A 20,902-nucleotide genomic window follows, 5' to 3' on the forward strand; every position below is an offset into this window, starting at 1 on the left:
TTTTAAACAATCTTATTTATTGAGGCCCCATGGAACAATGATTACATCTGAGAGGTTCTGGTTGTCTCCAGCACCATACCAAAGTTCCTTTTTTTTGTTGATTTGCTTGTATAGTTTTACTTTGGTAACATTTGACCCCTGTCCTGGATGGTTTGCTGAAATTAAGTGCTTGTATGGCTATTAACATTGTTATTGAACTATTAAGTAGTGCATGTTTCAATCATCAACTGGTAACCCTTAAAGGCATGTGGTTTTAAAGGATTAAATTCAGTCTTCTAAGTTGACTGAGTTCTACAATGACTCCCACTGAAATTTGAGCTGGTTTGGCTTTCAAAGTCTGGCTTTATTTCTCAGTTGATAAAGGAAAGCATGTGCGTCATCAAATGTTTTCCCTAATGCTGATTGAACTCTGTTCCGCCAGGCGATTAATTTTGGGCGATCTTTCAGGATATCACGATCTGCTCCCAGGGGCTGCATTTAAAACAAAAGACGTACATTATTCCAAATGTCACATTTGTTGTCATTAGCATTTTTAATCTTTTCAATACAATTTGGGAGCAGAGCAACTAGACAGGCTTTCTGATCTCAGCTCCATTGCTGTGACAAGGGATCAAGGAAAAGCGGGAGAAGCCATTGAGCCATGCGGTCCTGTTCCACCATTCAATGAGATCGTGGCTAATTTGCAACCTAACTCTATATTCTTCCCATAATCCCTTAGGATAACAAAAAACTATCTGATTTGTAATGAATATTTGATCTAGCACTAATTGCTGGTTGCAGAAGAGAGTTCCAAACTTCTACCATCCTTAGTGTGTCAGTGTTTCCTAATTCATGCATGATGGGTCAGGATCTAATTTTTAGACTATGTTCCCTCGTCCTCTAATCTCCAACCAGTGGAACTAGCTTCTCTTTACCCTTTAATATCCTGAAAACTTTGATCACCCCATAGCCTTCCAAATATTAGCGAATACAACCCTAATTTGTGTAATCCCTCCTCGTAACTTAATCCTTGAAGGCCAGGTGTCATTCCAGTAATGCTGCACTCCCTCCAAAGCCAATATATCCTTCCTAAGTGTGGTGCCCAAAACTGGTCACAGTACTCCAGGTGTGGTCTGACCAGGGTTTTGTATAGCTGCAACAGGACAACTTTTACCCTTTGTATTCTACTACAACAACAGCTAGTATTTATATAGTGTCTTGTAACGTAGTGAAACGTCCCAAGGTGCTTCACAAGAATATGCGATAAAAATGAGACCAAGCAGCACAAGGAGAAATTAGCGCAGGTATCCAAAAACTTGGTCAAAGAGGTAGGCTTTAAGGAACTTCTTGGAGAAGAGAGATAGCGAGGCGGAGAGATTTAGGCAGGGAATTTCAGAGCTTGGGGCCTAGGTAACAAAAGGCACGGCCACCAATGGATGGGCGATTATTATCAGGGATGCTCAGGAGGGCAGAATTAGAGGAGCACAAACATCTAGTGGGGGGGGGGGTTTGTGGGGCTGGAGGAGATTAGCAATAGGGAGGGGCTAGGCCATGGAGGGATTTGAAAAATGATGAGAATTTTGAAATCGAGGCGTTGCTTAACCGGAAGCCAGTGTAGGTCAGCGAGCACAAGGGTGATGGGTGAGTGGGACTTGGTAGCTGAGTTTTGGGTCGACAAGCTTCCCACTGGAGTGGAACTAAACTACAGAACCAGTGGGAACCTGTTCAACTATTGCCATCTCCAGGCCAGATTCAAGAACACCCCAACTTCTGCCGTCGAGCTACAGTAAGCAGACGATGTCGACGTCTGCACGCACACAGAGACTGAACTCCAGAACATAGTCGACTTATTTACTGAGGCATACGAAAGCATAGGCCTTACGCTAAACATCAGTAAGACAAAAGCCCTCTACCAGCCGAGACGACGACGAGATCTAACACCGCCCTCCTGTACGGCCTTTGGCCGCCTGAAGAAAAGTGTTTGAAGACCAGGCCTTCAAAACTGTCACCAAGCTCATGGTCTATAGGGCTGTAGTAATACCCGCCCACCTGTATGGCTCAAACATGGACCATGTACTGTAGACACCAAGTTGCTGGAGAAATAACCACCAACAATGTCTCTGCACGATCCTACAAATCCCCACCGTTAGCGTCCTCGACCAGGCCAACATCCTCAGCATTGAAGCACTGACCACACTTGATCAGCTCCGCTGGGCAGGCCACATTAGTTCGCATGCCAGACACGACACTCTCAAAGCAAGCGCTCTACTCGGAACTCCTTCACAGCAAACGAGCCGAAGGTGGGCAGCGGAAACGTTACAAGGACACCCTTAAAGCCCCTCTGATAAAGTGCAACATCCCCACTGATACCTGGGAATCCCTGGCCAAAGACCGTCCTAAGTGGAGGAAGTGCATCCGGGAGGGCGCTGAGCTCAGAGTCTCGTCGCCAAGAGCATGCAGAAATCAAGCGCAGGCAGCGGAAAGAGCGTGCGGAAAACCAGTCCCACCCACCCCTTCCCTCAACGACTATCTGTCCCACCTGTGATTCTCGTATTGGACTGTTCAGCCACCTAAGAACTCCTGTTAAGAGTGGAAGCAAGTCTTCCTCGATTCCAAGGGACTGCCTATGATGATGATGGGTGAGTGGGACTTGGTGCGAGTTAGGACACAGGCAACTGAGTTTTGGATCACTGCTAGTTTACGTAGGGTAGAATGTGGTCTGGTCATAGTCATACAGCTATAAAGGCCAGCTTTCCATTATCCTTTTAACTTATTTTCTGTACCAAACGTCGTCGTCTCCTCCTCCTCCGTCCCTTTGAACCTCCACCGTTTATTTTCTAAATGGTGAAAAGTTCTCAGTTCTATCCTTTTTAGGTCCATTGATTTTTATATTTACAACTTAAGAACTAATCGTACTTAGGCCAAATTAATATCTGCTACAGCAAAGGGGGGGGGGGGTCTGCGAGAGGTTTTCAGGGGGTCCGCCATAAATAATCTCTGATTTAAAAAAAATACACCATCGTGTAAAGGTGGGATCGAGCTGAGCAAACTGGCGGCTCCGGTCACCCGCCCCCGGAACATCTGTGCGACGACAGCTGCCACCAGGCCCAGGCCCCCGCTCACTGTGAAGGGAGAGAAACGGCAGGGATGAGGGAAAAGTGTGTTGGGCTGACAATCGAGCAGAAACCCGGGACCAGCTCTGGCCCGGGAACAGTCGGGGAGTTGCGGGGAAAGAGGGAAACTGGGGGTCAGGTGATTGTGGCTCGTGGAGGATAAGGAGAGTGGGATGGGTGTCAGGGACCAGTATTTTCTGCATTGCTGGGAGAGCAGCAGGAGGATGGTGAGTAGGAGCGCCAAGAGAATTTATAGACAGCAAATATACTTGTGTTACAGGGGGGTCCACTGAATTTTTATAACGCGGAAGATTGGGAACCCCTGTTATATAGTATCTCAACACTTTCCAGTAGGCAAACCTCAATTTTCAAAAGTTGGTGTGATTAAAAATACTTTTAAGAATTACTCCGTGGCAGGCAGCACAATGAAATCAAGTGGTGTGATAGAGTATTCAAACAGGCTCATTTAGACAGACTGTAAAAATTCACAGACCCCCAAGTCAAGGATGCTACATGCAGTTTGGGATGCTACATGCAGTTTGGCATGTTGCATTAACTCATCAATCAACTTGACATTTTCGGACCTTGGGTAGCGAGCCAATTAAAACGTTAAAAGACTTTCAAGTGAGCCAATAAAGTCAAAGAAGGCGAGTTCTTTTCTGTAAATTGATCCAGACATAAATACAGCCATTTTGACCATGTGGGCACGTACAGCCTATGGAGTTGGGGGCCATAAAATGGAAATTAAAAAGGACAACACCGGTACTTATAGGGCTGGGTCCACATGAACTAACCACGCCGGTCTGGATAGGCCCAGTAGATCAACCCCTTTTGGGAATGGACGTTCTAATCCAAATAGATTCATCGTTGCATTTCGAGGATGGTCGGGTGACATAGTCAATTAGAACTTTGAAGAAAGAAGAATTGAAGGAACACCCGATATGGGCTAAAGATAAGAACGATTGTGGCCTACTCCAGATGGAGCCTGCGTCATTTACAGGGACCAAGCCTCCATGCACTAAATAGTATCCCATCAGTCCAACTGCCATCGCGGGAATCTTACCGGTTACTCAGCAATTGGAGAAACAAGGGGTGCTTATTAAAACGCATAGCTCCTCCAATAGCCCCGTGTGGCTGGTACAGAAATCTAATGAGACTTGGCGTTTGACTGTCGATTATAGGAAAGCTAACCAGTGTATTGATCAAAAAGCTCCTTTGATCGCAGATCCCTCCACCATTTTTAATGCCCTCAAACCGGAACATAAATATTTCTCGGTTATCGATATGGCCAACGGATTTTGGTCGGTGCCTCTGGCACCGGAGGTTCGACAGTGGTTTGCTTTCACTGTCCAAGGACAACAGTATACTTGGACCCGGTTACCGCAGGGTTTCCACAAAAGCCCAACGGTATTCCACATGGCTTTACAAAGCCATTTGCGAGAATTACCTCCCCTGTCATCCACAGTCATACAATATGTAGACGATATCCTGCTAGCTTCAAACACGGAGGAACAGCATGAACAAGATTTACGAGCTTTGCTGGATCACCTTCGGCTGAAAGGACATAAAGCCAGCATCGACAAAGCACAAATCACCAAGAAGGAACACCATGGCCCCAGGCACTACTATGTAGTAGTGCTATGTAGCATTAGGGCAACCCTGAACAGAACTACAGGTCTAAGCCCATTTGAAATTATAACAGGAAGACCCATGTCGCTGCCAGGAACTATCGATTTACGGAAAGCTGATGTTCACGTAATGAGTGACACTTTGTTATCATACTGTCAGAACCTAACCAATGCTATTAGTTCTGTTTCCCGACAGGTATCGGCAGCTTGGGGTAATCCACCCGAAGGAGGACACGACATCATCCCGGGAGTCTGGGTGAATGTGAAAAAGTTGCATAAAGAACCTTTGGGTGCCAAGTGGGAGGGACCTTATCAAGTGTTATTGACCACCCAGGTAGCTGTTAAAGTCCAAGGAAAGAAAGCCTGGATCCACGCTTCACACGTTAAACGAGCACCCGTAACTGAAGCTGAAATCTAATAAGGACAATTACTTTTCGCGAAAATATATAAATTTACTGTAGTATTGATTGTAGGTATTCTAGGCATAGGCCTACTTCTTACTAGCCGACCCTCTGCACCAAAGGGAAATAGTAGGGTAGCAAGGGAATTACATGTAAATACCTTTTTATATATGTCATACATTTATGCCAAACAAGGTAACATTTCTAGTTGTTGGGTGTGTACGCATATTCCTATTCACTCAAAGTGAGGGATTCCCTTGAGGCCAGTTCCCTTGAATATCTCGGAAATGGCTGAGTGGATAATTAATCAAAATAAAACAGGCAATGCGTTTCAGGATACGGAAAACTGGGCATGTAAATGGAAGTCATCAGGTTACAATCTGACTACCTTTGAAGGGGGATACCAACCATGCTACAATAATTCCAAACGGCCCACATTTTTTGTTGTCACTAATACAACGGGAATAGGAAGACCGGGGGAATTGATCTGTATGATTAGAAACATCAAAGGAGGCCAAAATATGGGGTATAGTAACTGCTCCCCGAATTATAACATAATCAAGCCACGGAACCGTCCAAACTGAGCTGATGCGGGAATTCTTAACGTAACGGGGATTCTGAATAAAACAGATGGAAAAGCCTGGACAGGCCCAGAGTGTTGCTGACAAAGAAACAGCTAACCTTCATTGCCTATAATGGCACCTATTGAGTGTGTGGCCACAAGGCCTACCTTTGGCTGCCCCAGAATTGGATGGGATCCTGCTATTTAGCCTACATTGTGCCTTGTATGTATCATATAAAGTCACTGTCGGAACATTTACACCGTCCTAAGAGAGCTATCACAGAAACAGAGAGGTTCTTTGCCATTCTGATTCCTGGGTATGGGACCGCCAAACTGGCAAGGGAATCCATTAACATGGCATCCGTTGTGGAACAGGTAGCCAATGATACCTCAGAGGCCCTAGTTAAAATCAATGCAGAAATGGTAGCAATCCACACAGTAGCCCTGCAGATTAGACTGGCCCTTGATTACATCCTGGCTGAAAAGGGAGGTACTTGCGCCCTACTCGGAACTGAGTGTTGCACGTATATCCCAGATAGCTCCAAAGAAATTACCCACTTAGCGGAGCATATCCAAAAGGAGGTAGAAAAACTTAAGCAACCCCCATCATTCACTTTGTGGAGCGGAGCCACTGAATGGCTAGGTTCAATAGGAGCTTCATTAGTGGAAGGTTTAATTCTATTTGTTGTAATTGTTTTACTTTTATATTGTTTGTTTATGTTGATTAAATGTTGTTGCGACCAGGCGGCTGTAGCTGCTGTCCCGCAGGTGAGAGACCTTGCAGGTCCCAGCAGACCGTCTGTACGTGGAACAGGGGTGTGTTATGCTTAAGGAGAGGTTGTTTACTGGTTGAATTAAGATATTGATTTGGATTAAATTGGAATAAGGTTAATTAACCTACTAAAACCAGACTTCCATTGTGGCCACGATGGAACTCGGGTTGGTGTAAATTTGTGTGGAAGCTACTAGTCTGGACATGTGGCGAAACACATCAACAAATTTTAGAAGGAAACTCTATTAACATGTATGAAATTATTTTGTGACTGTTTAACCAGTGATACCTGATGTTTTATGATTCAGTTTGTGAAAGAATCAAAGGGGGGATTGATAGAGTATTCAAACAGGCTCATTTAGACAGACTGTAAAAATTCACAGACCCCCAAGTCAAGGATGCTACATGCAGTTCGGCATGTTGCATTAACTCATCAATCAACTTGACATTTTCGGACCTTGGGTAGCGAGCCAATTAAAACGTTGAAAGACTTTCAAGTGAGCCAATAAGGTCAAAGAAGGCGAGTTCTTTTCTGTAAATTGATCCAGGCATAAATACAGCCATTTTGACCATGTGGTTTCAGTAAGAACAAAGACCTGGCTTGAAGCCAAGTAGTTTGTTGCTCTCTGCCAAGATTAAAAAGTTAAAACTACCATCGGAGTTCGTATTTCATTGGAAATTAAGAGATCTAACAGGTGGAATTGTTAATTTCAACCCTTTATTCTACAGTCACTTCAGCAGAGCACCCAGATAAGCTATGAGCAGGTCATGCCCAAACTTGGAATTAATGCCATCAAAGAAAGAGAAACAGATCTCTCATTTATTTTGTGATGCATCCTTGCACATGTACCTAGAACATTTTCAATGTAGAGGGCAGTCGTTCTCAAACTTTCTCATGCCGATAGCTCATCATCATCATAGGCAGTTCCTTGAAATCGAGGAAGACTTGCTTCCACTCCTGAAGTGAGTTCTTGGGTGGCTGAACAGTCCAATAAGAGAGCCACAGACTCGGTCACAGGTGGGACAGATATTCATTGTGGGAAGGGGTGGGTGGGACTGGTTTGCTGCATGCTCTTTCCGCTGTCTGCGCTTGATTTCTGCATGGTTTCGGCTTTGCGACTCGAGATGCTCAGCGCCCTCCCGGATGCACTTCCTCCACTTAGGGTGGTCCTTGGCCAGGGACTCCCAGGTGTCAGTGGGGATGATTGGGTATCAGGGAGGCATTGGGTACAATGGATGGAGAACTGTCTTGCCAAATGCTAAAAGGAGGCTAACTTAATAAGGTTTTGCATATACACAGAGCCTTTGAGATTTGTTTTTCTTCTCGCTCTAATCAACTGTAATTCTCTGAACTGCCCCAACTTTTGTTTCACCATCCCATACTCTGACCTGTCTCTGTCAGACCACCAACTCAGATGCAGCAACCTAGACCATTTCTTTCAGCTCTTGGTGTGCAAGGAAGCACTGCCTTGCTTTCTATTCCATCACACTCCTCCATGGCATTGGGCTTCCTTCACTAGGATAGCCACAACCTAAGAACTGTTGCCAAAACTGACCCACCTCGGCCCAAGACCCATAAGGTGCTTAAGGAAGATGTTTGAGGAATTAAACAAACTTTGTATGAGAATTCCACTCCGAGTGCAAATGTCAGCAGTAGTTCTCTCCCCAACTGATTACAAGTGGCACTTGGTATGGTAGCTATTACTGTCTCCTCTTACCATACCCAATTTAGACAGGTCTTGAACTGCAGTCTGGAGATCACTGGCAGAGTGGGGAAAAGAAAAGCTTGCATTTATATAGTGCCTTTCACGACCACTGGACGTCACAAAGTGCTTTATAGCCAATTAAGTGCTTTTGTAGTGCAGTCACTGTTGTAATGTAGGAAACGCGGCAGCCAATTTGCACACAGTAAGCTCCCACAACCGGCAATGTGATAATGACCAAATAATCTGTTTTTAGTGATATTGATTTGAGGGATAAACATTGGCTGAGGCACCAGGGATAACTCCCCTGCTCTTCTTTGAAATATTGTCACAGGATCTTTTACATCCACCTGAGAGACGGTATCCCCGACAGTGCAGCACTCCTGCAGCGCTGCACTGGAGTGCCAGCCTAGATTTTTGTGATAGGAAAACAGCCTAGGAAAGTTTGAAGAGTTTACAGTATGATCAATTCCACTGCCTCATGAGCTAATTAAAAGCAGTTGAAATGAAGATGAACTGTGTCCAGCAGAGCCATATCCAAATGCCTAAAGAGGAACTGCCATTCTGCTCCGATGCCATATAAAAGGTGACCTATCAATATTAGATTGGTACTGTATGGGAGCATAAGCACATTTAAAAGATGGTCTCTTGTACTAAAGCCACTTCACAGCACAACATTGTCACCAATTTATAATCCACTGCAAGACTTGACATGGAGTTCTGATACAAGAAATCCATCCAGTCGCTAACAGTAGTTATGGACTACAAACTCACATGTCTAAAATAGTCCTTATACACTTAGAACAGGTTCCTAGCTAAATTAATGGGAGATACTGACTTTAATGCTAGTACCGAAGATGGTTCTCTTCAGTTACTGGGATAACAGCATAACTTGGAAGTTAGATTATATGGAAGTTTCACTCTCAACTTGGGCTGTGAATGGTGCACACCAATGCTATGTGGCAAAGGTAGACATTTGCCCTTCACCTTTTAAGAGTTTGATCACGTTAACCCCTTCCCTTCCAAAATGCACATTTCATTGGCTTCCATCAATGTCAACCAAGTTACCTGACTTAATCAGCTTTGAGCAAGGCATTTGAACACCATACCTGCATTAGTTCACAGATGGCCAACAGATCAGCCAATGTAATCTCGTCACCACACAGAAAGGGTTGGTTCTGCAGAAACATAGATTCCAACTTGTCCAAGGTTACAGTTAATTCAGACAGAGCTTTGGTCAGCTTGATCTCATCGACTGGCTGGCCTGTCATCTTAGGAATCAAAACCTGTACAAATATATTGCAGAAAGAAATTAGTGATGTTCCAAAACACTACCAGGCAGTGATGGGAAGCCACCATTTAGTTCCCCATATATGTTTTTGTTTATTATTCGTTCCGGGATGTGGGCATTGCTGGCAAGGCCAGCATTTATCGCCCATCCCTAATTGCCCCCAAGAAGGTGGTGGTGAACCGCTGCAGACCGTGTGGTGAAGGTGCTCCCAGTGTTGTTAAGGAGGGTGTTCCATAATTTTGACCCAGCCACGATGAAGAAATGGTGATATATTTTCAAGTCAGGCTGTTGTGTGACTTGGGAGGGGAACTTGGAGGTGATGCGCCTGTCCTTCCAGCTGGTAGAGGTCGCGGGTTATGGGAGGTGCTGCCAAAGCAGCACGTTGCTGCAGTGCATCTTGTATATAATGAGTTGTCAATGATACACATACCATTACAGGTGATGCCAAGTGGTGGGGAGGGAAATTAAGACTGTGCATCACCCTAGGCCACTCTCACTTTTGACTTGGGAGTGGCACTGGTGAAGGTATGGGTGCAGATTGGGAGTGGCACTGGTGACGGTGTGGGTGCAGATTGCCTTAGCAAGGGGAGCAATACGAGATGTGGAAGACCTAAAAACGGGAAAAGAAGAAAATAGGAGTAAAGTTAAATGACGGTGCCTCTCGGTGAGCTATATGACAACATATGCTTAACTGGTTCATTTTGTTCCAAGCATTGTGTTACTTCGTTACCCCATTGAATTTATCTGGTCTTACACTTCAGGTAAATGATCTGTTAGTGCTCAGACTGGTATTTGCTGCTTCTGGGGCTGTTAACGTGAAATGGCAGGATCCAGGCAGAAAATCACACTACACACGGTGCACAGAGAAATTCACGGCATTTATTGCCCACTATTACCCTGTAATAATAACTTTCCCTACTTGGCTCAGGCGATTATTACTGAAGTCAAATTGCTTTTCCCTAGCGTATTTTAATTTCTTGATCTTCCATTAAATTGTCTTAGCCTCTCATCTAGTTTTAGCTCTCGAGTATTTGTTCCATTGGACTTGTAGGATATCTGGGGGGGGGTTAAGAAACAGGACCTCGTGGATTGAATTTTGTCCAGCTTTATTTCTGATTTGGGGCACAGGAAAAACAAACCACCAGCCAGTCACTGTTCCCACGATGTGGCAGCGCAGCGGTCTGGAGGTCCCGAGCAGGCTGCTCACCACCTTGTACACTGACGAATGCTCAGGCCCAAAAATCTGAATACGCCACGCAATGAAAAAAAAATTAGAGGGAACAGTGTACACGCCCCTTACCAATGGCATAACATCTCTGTCTCACCAGTTACTTTCAGGGTGGGCAGAGGAAACGTTTTAAGGACACCCTCAAAGCCTCCTTGATAAAATGCAACATCCCCACTGACACCTGGGAGTCCCTGGCCAAAGACGGCTCCAGGTGGAGGAGGTGCATAGGGGAGGGCGCCGAGCACCTCGAGTTTCGTCGCCGAGAGCATGCAGAAAACAAGCAAACGCAAGCAGCGGAAGGAGCGTGCGGCAAACCGGACTCCCCACACACCCTTTCCTTCAACCACTGTCTGTTGCACCTGTGACAGAGACTGTAATTTCCATATTGGACTGTTCAGTCACCTGAGAACTCACTTTTAGAGTGGAAGCAAGTCTTCCTCGATTTTGAGGGACTGCCTATGACTTTCAGGTACATTTTACTCTACTTTCAAGGTGTGGATTTTTCCTTCTCCTATGTAATTTGAGCATTAGAAACTTCTTCAGGAGCCACTGTGTGAACTCTCCGTTTCCCTCTGTACTTCACTCCACTCCCCATCTCTAGCCCAATTGTAGAGCACTTACTGCCACCTTAGATGGGTGTTTTTATTTTCCTCTCCCAGGAGATGCTATGGCTGTTGATGGGTGGGGAGCACTGGGGAGGGAGGGGTCTTGTTGCCCAGCCGCAACATGACTGTACTTTGTGTACGTTTCCCCCACTCGTCCTCCTCACTGTGACACGTCACACCGCATCGCGATGGAACCCATCTTCTCGCCGACTGCTTCCTGCTGCAGGAGGCGGCGGCGGCCACTCCACATCCACAGAGAATCTTCAGGGAGCCCTTCTCCTACCTCAACTTCACCGAGAAGCAATGTATGAGCCGTCATTTCAGCTCACAAACGATTTCCAATGGTTGTTGCAGCCACAACAAAACCTCCTCTTTAGGAGGTGCAGGCTGCCTTTAAGCAGTGCCATGGACTCCCGATATTGGGTCCCCATCTCATGCCTGCAGCCACTGAACAGCATGGGTAGCGCTGGCTGCATGGAGCAATCATTGTAATGAGTAGGCAGTATGTATATTGCTATCAACGGGTGTGGGTTATTTGCCGTGATCCCTGCGTTAACCAATTTCACCCCAGTGACTTTTTTGTTTTAGGTTCCCTTGTACCGCTGGTATTTGGTCCTCTTTTCCCCACTCTGAAAATGGATACATTCCTGTGCGCGCTTCACCGTCAGAATATAAACATTTATGTAGAAACAATACAATAACGAGAGGGCACAGATTTAAGGTGACTGACAAAAGAACCAGAGGCAACATGAGGATAAGCTTTCTTATGTAACGAGTAGTTAGGGTTTGGAATGCACTGCCTGATAGGGTGGTGGACACAGATCCAATAGTAGCCTTCAAAAATGAAATGGACAAATACTTGAATGAGAAAAAATTGCAGGGATATTGTGTCGCGTATTGTACCTCTAGCGTACTGTATGGAGGCATTTTTAAATGAAATTCAGAATGAAAATACATGGGCTTTGCAGTACTCCTTTAATACAAAGGCGAGAGGCAAATCGCGGTTCAGGAAAGTACGCTGTGCGGAAAGTTCTTTGATACCCACCTCCAGGATGAAGACTTTCGCTGCGTGAGGCCTCACGTTGGTGTGCTGCCACGCCATGTACTCATCCACCTTTGCCCGTTGCAATAGGTCTTGAGGGTACCAGAACCGAGGGACATCGTACTTTGTGGCCAGGTACTTCAGAATGGCAACACTGCAAATAAAGTGCTTAAGTAGAGTGAAAACATTTTATGACTATTTTCTACAGTTGAATGGGGTACGGTAGCACAGTGGTTATGTTATCGGACCAGTAATCCAGAGGGCCTGGACTATTGATGCTGAGGCACGAGTTCAAATCCCACCACGGCAGCTGGGGAATTTAAATTCAGTTAATTAAACAAATCTGGAATAAAAAGCCAGTATCAGCAATGGTGACCATGAAACTAACTGATTAGTAAACCAGATGAGTTTTTACAATAATGTCCTTTAGGGAAGGAAATCTGCCGTCCTTACCCAGTCTGGCCTAGATGTGACTCCAGACCCACAGCACTGTGGTTGACTCTTAACTGCCCTCTGTGGTTCAAGGCGGCTCACCACCATCTTCTCAAGGGCAATTAGGGATGGACAATAAATGCCGGCCTTGCCAGCGACGCCCACATTTTATGAACAAATAAAAAATAAATTACTTTGATAAGTGTTACTATGACAACCCGCACGCTCGTGCAATATATGGTGCAGTTGTGTTTTTTCTGCTTCACCATTAAGTGACCCAAACATCGGTGCCCTCCGCCTCAAATTTTGCTTAAATATTGAAAAACCAAGTGTTACCATCAGTACCCTGTCAAGGGTAATGCCTGCTGTTCATTACCAGCATTCATGATTTGTCATTTCATCTCTACTAAGAGTGAAACTACTGTGTATTATCATTGAGACATCTTTGAACTCCAACTTATATCGCTCTATGTAACATGTACAAGAGCATAATAGGAGCAGAATTAGGCCATTCAGCCCTTCGAGCCTGCGCTGCCATTCAAGAAGATCATGGCTGATATTCTACCTCAACTCCACCTTCCCGCCCTTTTCCCATATCCCTCGATGCCCTTAAAAGTCCAAAAATCTATCTCTCTCATTTTGAATACACTCAACGACTGAGTATCCACAGCCCTCTGGGGCAGAGAATTCCAAAGAGTCACAACCCTTTGAGTGACAAAATTTCTCCTCATCTCAGTCCTAAATAGCCAATCCCTTATTGTGAGACTGTGACCCTTGGTTCTAGACTCCCCAGCCAGGGGAAACATTCTCCCAGCTTCAAGCCCCTTAAGAATTTTACACGTTTCAATGAGATCACCTCTCATTCTTCTAAACTCCAGGGAGTATAGGCCTAGTTTACTCAATCTAGGAAAGACTGGAGACTAAAGGCAAGAAAGGAAATCAACACACAAGATATATTTTGTATCCTATCGAAAACTGTGGGAGAGGAACTCGAAGGTCCTTCCCAAAGATATGCTGTTCTACAATCTTTTGTTTTTGTCTGATTCTTCAAGTTGAGATAAAGACTCACAGAGCTGCCTCTTACTCATTCTGAGAATTTCAAAACTGAAACTTTTTACTTCCCTCATTCTTTCTATCCACCTACACACATCAGACTTTAAAAAACATTACAAAAGCACTTCATTGGCTGTAAAGTGCTTTGAGACGTCTGGTGGTCGTGAAAGGCGCTATATAAATGCAAGTCTTTCTTTTTATTAGTATGATTACAGTTGGATCTGTTGCAGTTCCAGCACTGAGTGTAGGGTTCTGCCATAACACCTGGTTTCACTGGACAGTGAGGCAACCATAGTCGATGCCACTGTTCTGGCAACACCACCTTGCATTTATATAGCGCCTTTAACGTGGATCCCAAGGTGCTAATAAGAAAGGCAGACTTGCATTTCTAAAGCGCTTTTCACGACCACCGGACATCCCAAACCACTTTACAGCCAATGAAGCATTTTTTGAAACATTAAGACAGACTGCAAAAGCTTCTATAGATATGTAAAGAGAAAAAGGTTAGTAAAGACAAACATAGGTCCCCTGCAGTCAGAATCAGGGGAAGTCATAACAGGGAACAAAGAAATGGCAGACCAATTGAACAAGTACTTTGGTTCGGTATTCACTAAGGAGGACACAAACAATCTTCCAGATATAAAACGGGTCAGAGGGTCTAGTAAGAAGGAGGAACTGAGGGAAATCCTTATTAGTCGGGAAATTGTGTTGGGGAAATTGATGGGATTGAAGGCTGATAAATCCCCAGGGCCTGATGGTCTGCATCCCAGAGTACTTAAGGAGGTGGCCTTGGAAATAGCGGATGCATTGACAGTCATTTTCCAACATTCCATAGACTCTGGATCAGTTCCTATGGAGTGGAGGGTAGCCAATGTAACCCCATTTTTAAAAAAAGGAGGGAGAGAGAAAACACGGAATTATAGACCGGTTAACCTGACATCGGTAGTGGGTAAAATGATGGAATCAATTATTAAGGATGTCAAAGCAGCGCATTTGGAAAGAGGTGACATGATAGGTCCAAGTCAGCATGGATTTGTAAAAGGGAAATCATGCTTGACAAATCTTCTGGAATTTTTTGAGGATGTTTCCAGTAGAGTGGACAAGGGAGAACCAGTTGATGTGGTGTATTTGGACTTTCAGAAGGCTTTCGACAAGGTCCCACACAAGAGATTAATGTGCAAAGTTAAAGCACATAGGATTGGGGATAGTGTGCTGACATGGATTGAGAACTGGTTGGCAGACAGGAAGCAAAGAGTAGGAGTAAATGGGTACTTTTCAGAATGGCAGGCAGTGACTAGTGGGGTACCGCAAGGTTCTGTGCTGGGGCCCCAGCTGTTTACATTGTACACTCATGATTTAGACGAGGGAATTAAATGTAGTATCTCCAAATTTGCGGATGACACTAAGTTGGGTGGCAGTGTGAGCTGCGAGGAGGATGCTTTGAGGCTGCAGAGTGACTTGGATAAGTTAGGTGAGTGGGCAAATGCATGGCAGATGAAGTATAATGTGGATAAATGTGAGGTTATCCACTTTGGTGGTAAAAACAGACAGACTATTATCTGAATGATTAGGAAAAGGGGAGGTGCAACGAGACCTGGGTGTCATGGTACATCAGTCATTGGAGGTTGGCATGCAGGTACAGCAGGCGGTTAAGAAAGCAAATGGCATGCTGGCCTTCATAGCGAGGGGATTTAAGTACAGGGGCAGGGAGGTGTTACTACAGTTGTACAGGGCCTTGGTGAGGCCACACCTGGAGTATTGTGTACAGTTTTGGTCTCCTAACTTGAGGAAGGACATTCTTGCTATTGAGGAAGTGCAGCGAAGGTTCACCAGACTGATTCCCGGGTTGGCGGGACTGACATATCAAGAAAGACTGGATCAACTGGGCTTGTATTCACTGGAGTTCAGAAGAATGAGAGGGGATCTCATAGAAACGTTTAAAATTCTGACGGGTTTAGACAGGTTAGATGAAGGAAGAATGTTCCCAATGTTGGGGAAATCCAGAACCAGGGAACACAATCTAAGGATAAGGGGTAAGCCATTTAGGACCGAGATGAGGAGAAACTTCTTCACCCAGAGTGTGTTGAACCTATGGAATTCTCTACCACAGAAAGTTGTTGAGGCCAATTCACTAAATATATTCAAAAAGGAGTTAGATGTAGTCCTTACTACTAGGGGGATCAAGGGGTATGGCGAGAAAGCAGGAATGAGGTACTGAAGTTGCATGTTCAGCCATGAACTCGTTGAATGGCGGTGCAGGCTCAAAGGGCCGAATGGCCTACTCCTGCACCTATTTTCTATGTTTCTATGAAGTGTAGTCACTGTTGTAATATTAAGAAACACGGCAGCCAATTTGCTCACAGCAAGCTCCCACAAACAGCATTGGTGATAATGACCGTATAATCTGTTTTTCGTGATGTTGATTGAGGGATAAATATTGGCCAGGACACTGGGGAGAATCCCTTGCTCTTCTTCGAAGTAGTGCCAGGGGATCTTTTATGCCCACCTAGAGTCAGAGTCATTATGGCACAGAAGGAGGCCATTCGGCCCATCGAGTCCATGCCGGCTCTCTGTAGAGCAATCCCAGTCAGTCCCATTCCCCCTGCTCTATCCCCGTAGCCCTGCAAATTTACTTCCCTCAAGTGCCTATCCAATTTCCTTTCGAAATCATTGATAGTCTCCGCTTCCACCACCCTCGTCGGCAGCGAGTTCCAGGTCATTACCACTCGCTGCGTCAAAAAGTTCTTGCTTACATTACCCCTGTATCTCTTGCCCAAAATCTTAAATCTGTCCCCCCCCCAGTCCTTGTACCATCAACTAATGGGAAATCTGAGAGATAAGTGTTCACCTTATGGCCTAATGGGTAATCTAGCACTAGCTGTACATTAGGAAAGTGTGTGTGTGTGGACATTATGCGAGAGCTGGTCTGGGCAAGGCTATGAAGCACCCCATGGTTAAATAATCTACCAACTATCTAGACTCACACAAGAGGAATGTCCTCTTGGGCAAGGTAATGGCGGATATGGATGTTTAGCCCCAACAAGTGTAAAACTCAAGAAAGGAAAGAGAAAAAGTATCCCCAAATTAAGTTCAACACCCACCTCTCTGTCAGAACAAATCCACTGTCCACAATCACTGGCACTTTCTGCATTGGGTTCAGTTTAGTAAACTCTGCGCCATTCTGTTCACCTGTTCAAATAAAAGAGATAAAGATTAACTAAGGATCAATGTAGTTATATATAGAAACACAGCTGGATCAAAGCCAAAGGAAGCAGTGCCTCTTCACCGTGACTTGCTATTGGCTCTGCAGTGAACGTTTCCCCCTCACCTCTCCTCTCCAGCCCCATATCCACAGCTCTTCATTCCTCAACTCTCGTTACATTTTCTGAGTTTCAGGCCAGCTTAGGGACATTTTATATACCTAGGAGGTCATGTTGGCACTCCAGGTGTTTGCCACATTTTTTAAATGTCTTTGGCTTACCCACAGGTTAGCGAGAAAGGCAGTTAACGAGATCGCAACAAGAATGTGCAAAATAGTAAATAGTGTAGATAAGGTTGACCCAGAAAATTATTCCAAAATAAGTAGGTAGGACCTGAGGGTGTGGAATGCTCTGCCTGAAAGGACGGTGGAAGCCGATTGAATAGTAACTTTCAAAAGAATTGGATAAATACTTGAATAGGAAAAATTTGCAGGGCTATGGGAAAAGAGCAGGTAGCGAGATTAATTGAACAGCTCTTTCAAAGAGCCGGCACAGGCATGATGGGCCACATGGCCTCCTGCTGTGCTGTAAGATTCTGTGATATAAATTTAAATTAATGGAAAAGTAAATGTAGATCAGAGAGAACTTCTTTACTCAAATTCTGGTTGCACTTCAGTCCCACGCTCCTGATCTTTGGGCATCCTGTGCGGAAGGGAGCAGGCAGGTCGGAAGGCCTCTTCGTCGGACTGCTCCTGGCCAAGGTGGCCATTAACCGGTACAGGCAGCGGGTGATCGAGGGGTCGTGCAGCCCGACTGCCTGCCTCTCTTCCACGGTTACGTCTACCGGTACGCTCGCGGCCTTCCGCGAGAGGTGGGCACCGGAGACTGGCGTACATCATACCCCCCATCCCTAATTGCCCTCGAGAAGGTGGTGGCTCACTAGGCCATTTCAGAGGACAGCTAAGAGTCAATCCAATTGCTGTGGGTCTGGAGTCACATACAGGCCGGACCGGCAGATTTCTTTCCCTAAAGGAACCAGATGCGTTATTACGTCAATCCGGTAGTTTCATAGTCACAGTTACTGATACTAGCTTTTAATTCCAGATTTATTTAATTAACTAAATTTAATTCCCCAGCTGCCGTGGTGGGATTTGAACTCGCATCTCCAGATCATTAGTCCAGGTCTCTGGATTACTACTCCAGTAGGATAACCACTATGCTACTGTTCCCTCCAACCGACTGACCGACTGACTGACTGACTGACCGACCTCAGGGCCGATTGAGACTACCACCTCAGTAGCGGCCTTAAAGGGACAGGCCAGTTGACTGCCAAGTACTGGAAAAAAAATCCGAATCGTGTTCCGAACACCTGTGTTCAGCTACAGTTGCAACAGTTCTTCGAGCTTCAAATTACAACACAACCAATATGTAAAACTTGAAAATAAAGTATGGAGCAGTATATATCTGTAAATCTACAGAGCATGTGCTTGATCTACTTACACTGGCTGTTCCAAAAAAGTTACATAAATATACACAAGGCCAGCAAGCTATAATCTATTATTATTTGTGTCAGCTGTGGCTCAGTGGGTAGCACTTTTGCCTCCCAGTCAGAAGGTTGTGTGTTCAAGTCCCACTCGAGAGACACGAGTGCAAAATCTAGGCTGACACTCCAGTGCAGTGCTGAGGGAGTACTGCACTGTCGGAAGTGCCGTCTTTTGGATGAGACTTTAAACCGAGGCTCCGTCTGCTCTCTCAGGTGGACGTAAAAGATCCCATGGCACTATTTCGAAGAAGAGCAGAGGAGTTCTCCCCCATGTCCGGGACAATATTTATCCCTCAATCAACATCACTAAAACAGATTATCTGGTCAATCATCACATTGCTGTTTGTGGGAGCTTGCTGTGCACAAATTGGCTACCGCATTTCCTACATTGACTACACTTCAAAAGTACTTTAATGGTTGTAAAGCGCTTTAGGATATTTTGAGGTTATTAAAGGTGCTATATGCAAGTCTAACAGGAGCAGGCCATTCAGCCTGTCTCTCCCCCCCCCCAACCACCCATTTAATGAGATCATGGCTGATCTATATCTTAACTGTCTTTGGTTATATATCTGTTACACCTTTACTGCGACACACAAGAGACCAAACCAGGAAGTATAACGCAAGAAATATAAATTGATTTAAACCTAACAAAACATTATCAATCTCAATTTTCGAAATTTTCAATTGACTCCCTAGTCTCAACCTATTTTTTGAGGAGGGGCGAGAGTGTAGGATTACTCGTGACAGAGGTTCGGGAAATGTTTGGTGCAGAGGTGCGGCAAGAAATCGTGGCAGAGGTGCAGCGAGTGTATTTGTGGCGGAGGAGCGGAGAGAGATTGTGGCGGAGGTGCAACGAATGAGGGTACGGGGCCCAGAAGAGCCCAGGGGCAGCACGGATCTGTCCACACTGCGATACATGTGCGCACTAGGTCCGTGCAACGGAGCAGTTCTCCAGTCGTCCTGGTTAACCCTTGCCACTGGATAAAGGCCTAGCTCTTGTCAAGCCCGTGTGGTGGCTGATGTGCAACGGTCACCACACGTTAAAAAAATCCACGCACAGGCATCTTCCACCCCCTTCAACTGGAACATCGGGTCCTTCATTGAAACATCCGTGAACTCGTGGAAGCAAGTTATCCTCGTTCGAGGGACCACCTATGACTCTACCCTTTGTGTGAAACAGCTCATTCTTTACCCTTGACTTGCACTACCTGCACCTGTTTGCAAACCACTCGGACTCTGAACTTGCTGTGCAAACACGCACAACAGCTGCAGTTGTGCATGTTTGAATGGCTTTGAAATGTGCCCCTCCTCCCTCCCCCCCTTGGTGGTCCTCAATTGTACCGAATGGCCTACTCCTGCTTCTATGTCTTATGTTCTAAAGTTCTGCCCGGCGTTAAGAGCTCAGCAGGGAGGACCCCTTGCATATTGAAGAGTCAGTTCGGCAGGAGTGCAGGAAAGCTTTCATGCCTCACCCTTCCGAAGAGCCACGGGTCTTTCAACGTGCGGGATTCCGGTGCATTTGAGAAAGATCACCACGGCCCTGGAGGGCTGCGACAGCAGGTCGAAGTAAACTTGCAAGGGGAGCCGCGAAACCATGGTGGCAGAGTCGGGGAGAGAGCGTGCAACAAACGTGTCCCTTTACGCGGAGCCCAGCCGCTCCGCTGCCCCTGAAACTGCAACACACGCACTTGGCTACAATTTGTTACAATGTCGCGGCCCGCGGCGCTTCAAAGGCTGGCGGAGGCGCTGCTAGCGACAACTGCGGGGCCGACACAGCCTCGGCACTGGAGTGCAGACACCATGAAACTGGCGAGCAACACGCCTGCCAGTGGGCGTCAACTTGTGCTCTCCACCAATCCCAGCAGCACTCTCCTCCCACTGTTCTGTGGGCCCTTCAGCACTCGTTTCATAATTTCTAAAGGCATTTTTAAACATTTTTTCACAGTTTCTAAAGACTTTTGAATTTTTCAGTTTCTAAAGACTTTTTTTTAAGCATTTTCATAGTTTCTAGACATTTTTAGCACTTTCATAGTTTCTAAGGACATTTTTTAGCACTTTCATAGTTTCTAAGGACATTTTTAGCACTTTCATAGTTTCTAAAGACATTTTTAGCATTTTCATAGTTTCTAAAGACATTTTTAGCATTGTTTCAAAGTTTCTAGACATTTTTAGCATTGTTTCAAAGTTTCTAGACATTTTTAGCACTTTCATAGTTTCTAAAGACATTTTTAAGAACTGTTTCATAGTTTCTAGACATTTTTAGCACTTTCATAGTTTCTAAAGACATTTTTAAGAACTGTTTCATAGTTTCTAGACATTTTTAGCACTTTCATAGTTTCTAAATAAATTT

The 20,902-nt window shown here is 45.2% G+C and overlaps 1 protein-coding gene across 1 annotated transcript; it reads right to left on the bottom strand.

The window, feature by feature from the left end:
- On the bottom strand, positions 1 to 20,234 carry gstt2 (glutathione S-transferase theta 2). Its single transcript, XM_070886397.1, has 5 exons — positions 20,025 to 20,234; positions 16,911 to 16,998; positions 12,328 to 12,478; positions 9,268 to 9,444; positions 1 to 471 (listed from the first exon to the last, which is right to left on the bottom strand). The coding sequence occupies exons 1-5, from the start codon at positions 20,146 to 20,148 to the stop codon at positions 331 to 333; spliced, it is 681 nt and encodes a 226-aa protein (XP_070742498.1). The 5' UTR covers positions 20,149 to 20,234; the 3' UTR covers positions 1 to 330.
- Positions 20,235 to 20,902: the final 668 nt, after the last annotated feature.

This window comes from Pristiophorus japonicus, chromosome 8 (genome assembly GCF_044704955.1).
Source record: "Pristiophorus japonicus isolate sPriJap1 chromosome 8, sPriJap1.hap1, whole genome shotgun sequence".
Classification (NCBI taxonomy): domain Eukaryota; kingdom Metazoa; phylum Chordata; class Chondrichthyes; family Pristiophoridae; genus Pristiophorus; species Pristiophorus japonicus.